Source organism: Myotis davidii, unplaced genomic scaffold (genome assembly GCF_000327345.1).
Source record: "Myotis davidii unplaced genomic scaffold, ASM32734v1 scaffold495, whole genome shotgun sequence".
Lineage (NCBI taxonomy): Eukaryota > Metazoa > Chordata > Mammalia > Chiroptera > Vespertilionidae > Myotis > Myotis davidii.
This window is the reverse complement of record NW_006286239.1, coordinates 786,069-791,995: the sequence shown is the minus strand read 5'-3', so window position 1 is coordinate 791,995 and position 5,927 is coordinate 786,069. Positions and strand designations below refer to the sequence as shown.

The following is a 5,927-nucleotide window of genomic DNA, read 5'->3' as shown; positions in this document are numbered from 1 at the left end:
TGGAAGGGGTAAGGGCCAGATCTCAAAGGCACACAGCTGGGAAGTGGCCAAGCTTATAACCAAATCCAAGTTGTTTGATTTTAAGAGAATGGCTCCGTAATTTCTACACTCCACTTGAAGGGTTTGCGATTGGCAATCAGATTGGGAGGAGGAACTAGCACAACCAGCTCTCCAACCTCCTCCTTTCTCTGGCAACCATCAGTTTGTTCTCTGAATCTATTTTTTTTTTAATTTTGTTTTTAAGATTCCATGTATGAGTAAAATCACAAGGTGCTAAACTGTTTTTGACAAGGGTGTAAAAACAATCTTATGAGGGAAATATCCCTTTCAACCAATGGTGCTGAAGCAATTGAGTACTGATAGGCAAATGTATGAACTTTGATCTAAACCTTATATTTTTACAAAAATTAACTCACAATAGATCATGGGTTTAAATGTAAAAGGAGTAAAAATATAAAAAATTATAAAACTTTTTGAAGTATAGGAGAAAAATCTCAGGTACCTAGGGCTAGGTGAAGAGTTCTTAGACCAAAAGCATGATCCATAGAATAAAAAACTGATAAAATACATTTCATCCAGAAGGCAGAGGGACTGAATTCTGATAATTAAAAAAGAACCCTCACAATTTCATACAAAAAAGCAAATACCCACAAAGGAAAAATTCATACAGGCACTGAATTCTCATTAAGAAAATTACATGACAGAACATAATTAAGATATGTTTGTACAGATCTGAAGAAAAACAACTGGGCCTCTATAATTCTAAACATATGTGGGAGGAAAACAAAAAAGATCATTTGATCATGTAATAACTTAGAAAACATAAGATCCCCTCATTTTCTCTGGAAAAAAAGTTACTTTAGAAAATTATATGAAAATAAAAGAACAAGAAATCAGACAAAGTTTACATGAAATAAAGATAGAGATGACAAAGAATAACTGGTCTAAATAATCACTGACAAAATGATTGTGAATAAAATTTTAAGAAATTGTTTTTAAAAAAGAAAATAGGTGCCAACATCCCCTGAGGAGTCCCGGATTGTGAGAGAGTGGTTCTTGGGTGGTCATCCCGAAATCGGGCTCCCTCCTTTCTGGTTTCCCATGTGTCACCTGAGAACCGCAGCTCCTGTGTTGAGCATCTGCCCCCTGGTGGTTAGAGTGTGTCAAAGCTACTGGCCATTGGCCAGTCATTTAGGCTTTTATATATATATACTAGAGGCCTGGTGTACAAAAATTTGTGCACTGGCAGGGGAGGGGGTGATTATAAAGATTATAAAGTACTCTCAAATTCAATTCTGCTCTATCCACTGAGCCAAACCGGTTATAGCTAGAAAATAGTTTTTTTAAAAAAATTACTATTTAAAAGAAATCTGGGAGGGGCATGGTAAAGGTAAGGTTATATACAGGGTATCCCAAAAACATGTATACACACTTTAACAGCTGATAGCTCAACTGATGTTTCTTTCTTTTCAACCAGACTAAACTTTGAATATTTTGGGGGGGACACACTTTAATAGCTAATAAGTCACTTAATTTTCACTCTTTTTCAGCTTTAACTGATTTGAAATAATGAGTGAAGCCAGACAAAGGTGGATGGAACATAGAGGTAGCAGCCATTAAGCCCGTGGTTAAGAAGTTTATCATTTAAAAGAAGGCTACATACAAAACTGTAGGTAGAGAAGAGGCAGTTCATCAAGCAAATATTCAAACAGAAGAGAAATAGGGCTAGTGGAGAAAGGAGGTAGGTATTAAAAGTATTGAATTACCACGTTTGTCTATTATTAGATAGGATAGATAAATTCATGACTTTCAACTTCAAAAAGGGTCCTTAACACTGGCTATAATTTTACCATGTTTATCTGATCAATGGAAACTCTCCCATTTTCTCCAAGGTCTATTTCAAACTGCCTCCATTCTACTTAAGGCCAACCCCACACAGTCCTCAATAGCCAAACTCAAATCTCCTCATCTTCCTCACACCAAACACACACACCAACCAATAGTTCCATCCCATCTTCATAATGAATACATCTTGATTATTCTTCAAATGTATTGCTTTCTCTTTTGTACCTCTCTTGCCATTTGTTTTTACACATGATCAAATCTCCTTGAATAAACCAAAACCAATGCCACTTAATTTTATAACTTTCTTCATCTATCTCTTATTGTTAGTATCTATTAGAAAGTAAATGTTGCCGAAACCGGTTTGGTTCAGTGGATAGAGCGTCGGCCTGCGGACTGAAGGGTCCCAGGTTTGATTCCGGTCAAGGGCATGTACCTGGGTTGCGGGCACATCCCCACTGAGATATGTGCAGGAGGCAGCTGATCGATGTCTCTCTCTCATCGATGTTTCTAACTATCTCTCTCCCTTCCTCTCTGTAAAAAAATCAATAAAATATATTTTTAAAAAAAAAGAAAAAAAAAGAAAGTAAATGTTACACAGGAATACAGAAATTTATCACGCATAGCATATGGGTATAGTTAGGTTTCTAAAAATAAAATCATATAATTTGATACTCACAGAAATATTTCATGTCTTATGTTCAGAGAAAAAGGATGTGTTAAATTTAGAAAAACATGTTTTGGTTAATAAGATCCATGGATATATAACTAAGATAAGTAATAGTTTCTACATTCTTGCTGTAGAACTGTTAGAACTAAGAATGGTTTGCACAAGCATTACTCCTTGTTGGAGCTACGGGATCATCACCTCATTCTACTGACATAACGTGCAAAGTCATAAATAAGTCAAGTAAATCCTCAGGGGAAGAGCAACAGTGGTCTTGTGAAGTTCACCTTGGAAGACAGATTACAAAGAACTTGGAGGGTAAGGGAAGAGGGGTCAAAATGTGGGATGATATGAAGGAAATACTGTGGTAAAGAAAAGCAATTTAAGAGAATGGTGACCAGAATAAATAAACCTGAATGGTTATGAATTATGTAGTCTTAACTACCCTTCTTGGCTGACAAGAGACCCTGAACTGGCAGGTATTAGAATTCATTCCCTTGAGTAAGAACAAGACCCCTTTCAAAACCAAAATAGCTCTTGCTTAATCTTATTAAAACATTTTACATGGCTGATTTCCTTATTCTTGAAACACTCTTTTTCTTTGATTTCCATAGTATAACATGTGAATCTCCTGTCTTTTATTTTACTTCTTGGCTTCCCTCTTTTGTTACCCCGCCTCATCTTCCTTCTTGATTCCAACATTCTAGCCACATTAGCCATGACACATACTGCTTTTCCTTGTGCCACAGGGACTTTGCATGTAACTCTTCATTCATTCTGAAATATGTTTCTTTTCCACTCTGACCAAATCCTACTCTACATTTAAGTAGCAGTTTAATCAACACTTCCTCAGGAAAGTTTTATCTGACTAGAGCAAATTCTTCCCTAGTTAGGTCAAACCCTGCTATTATATGGTCTCACAGTACTATTCCTTCAGAGCAATTATCATAGTCGCAGTTTGATTAAAAAAGCAAAAACAAAAAATAAACCACACAAGACATTAAAATCCATAACCCATCTACCAGCCATAAAGTTCATGAATATAGGGACTGTGGGATTTTATTCACTGTGGTACACTGCCAACTACTGTACTCAGCACATATCAATAAATAATTGTTGAATTGTTATATAAATAAATGACTAAACTCATAGTATTTTGAATAATTTTTCTTATCCTATTAAGAGTCTTAACTAAGAGAATCTCTATTTCATTCAAACAAATATTTATCGAATGCTAAGGAATGAGAGCAGAGTGGTGACAAAAACAGGTATGTTCCCTACCTTATAGAGCACACTATCGGAAAAATGGTTAAGGTAATAAAAAAATAAATTTATTATGATTTTTGTTTATGTACGATAAAAAATTCAGAAAGATGTGAGCTATATAACAGGGGCTTCTGATATTGTTGGAAGGCTTTACGTTTACCTTCTGAGAACTATATTTACTTTCTTCATTTACGGTAGATTTTTTTCTTTTAGATTTTCCCTGTTTACTCATCTTTGAATAGCCTGGTATTAGCTCCAAAACTATAGAATAGATTTCTCCTCTACTATAGTGAATGCTATCACAGTTTAAACAGGAGGGCTGATGGATATACATTTATAATACCATTTCATGTGCCACTGCCAGTCAATCATTGTTTTGGTTGTGGAAATCCTAGTGTTTAGATGAAGAAAGAGAGGAACTATTAGGGTGGAATCATGGTGATCCTGGAAATTAGCATTCTGAGGAGGGTTAGCTTTTTAGTTGTTTGGTTAATACAAACCTTGCATTTCTGAATTCATGGGCATATGGGCTTGGGTGAAGGGGACGGGGTAAGGGAGAGGTGAGAACCCAAAGACAGTCTTCCCTCCTATTTTTATTATTTACATGTGGCCAAGAAATTCAATGGCTTTAAGTTAGTAAAAATATTTCTCAAATTCAGGCAACAATCTATTAACTGTTATTCACAGTACTAAGTGATCATGTCTTTTCCTTTTCTGTATATAATGAAGTATTTCAATGACAAACTGAGCAAGGCTTTAACTACTGCTAACCAGCTATTATTTTAAATTAGAACTTATTACTTTCTTTAGAACATAAAATGAAGATGTAGTCAGTATTCAGAGTGATTACTTTGTTAAGTGGAAAATAAGTTAGAGGATAAGTACATTAAATCCCATTCTAGTTCTATGATATTAAATACTTTTAATGACACTCACTATTCTGAAATTCCTTGTACTTCTTTTGCCCAGTTAGATTGTTCTTTTTCTCCAAGATGAACCACTTTAGATGGTGGAACAGTTCTTCCCAGATAAAGCTTCTGTATGCCTGGAGGTTCTTCCAAGTAAAACCTTAAAAATTCATATAAAAATTATATTATCCCCAAATGTGTGGTTTAATATAGAGTTCTAGTAGTATAAATCTTCAAAGTAAAAAGTTTTCTACATGGTATAATAGAAAAAAAGCCATTTTTTAAAAAACTGTACAATAAATTTCAGAACAAAATCTTGTAAAAAATTAAATCAAAATTTAAAAACAAATTAATATTCTTTTTCTCTTAAGACACCAAACTAAATATACAACAAAAATATAAGGATTATAAAGTACTCTCAAATTCAATCAAGTATTTTTGCTAAAAGTGTTTAACTTGACTCTATAAGCCACTACACATAGCTCCAGTTTATAGGAAATATGTGGGATGAAGGATCCACCTAAGTGATACTAAGAGAAAATAGCCAGGTAAATCCAGAATCCTACAAAATAACTGGCTTAAACTCTAAAAAAAAAATAAAAGGCAGGGAAGAAGTCTCTCCATAATTTTTATAGGTATAGAATAATTTATTCTAAAATTTATATAAAAAGGCAAAAGAACAAAAAGCTAAAACAATTTTGAAAAATAAAAATAAGGTTGAAGAAATAACTCTAACTAAGTTTAACACTTATTACATAGCTACAGTAACAAGACAAAAGACAGATCACTGGAACAGAATGGAGAACTCAGAAGTAGTAGAGCCACACAAATGTGCTCAACTCAACTAATATTTTTTCTTTCAATTACAGTTGACATTCAATATTATTTTATATTACTTTCAGGTGAACAGAACAGCAGAGTTGTTAGACATTTATATAACTTACAAAGTGATTCCCCCTGTTAAGTCTAGTACCCACTTGGCATCAAACATAGTTCTTACAATATAATTGACTATAGTTCCTATACTCTACTTTATAATCCTGTGACTATTTTGTAACTACCAATTTGTATTTCTTAATCTCTTCACCGTTTTTACCCAGTCTTCTAACCTCCCCATTCTCTCCAGCAACCATCAGTCCACTCTCTGTGCCTATGCTTCTATTTCAGTTTTGTTTGTCCATTTATCTTGTTTAGATTCCACATATAAGTGAAATCATATGGTATATTTCTTTTTTCTGATTGAC

The 5,927-nt window shown here is 34.0% G+C and overlaps 1 protein-coding gene across 1 annotated transcript in view; it reads right to left on the bottom strand.

Moving 5' to 3' along the window:
* Positions 1-5,927, bottom strand: part of XRN1 (5'-3' exoribonuclease 1) — a 203,723-nt gene that overhangs the window by 107,309 nt on the left and 90,487 nt on the right. The window contains 1 exon segment of the mRNA XM_006757506.2: positions 4,712-4,843. Coding sequence (XP_006757569.1) covers positions 4,712-4,843 — 132 coding nt within the window.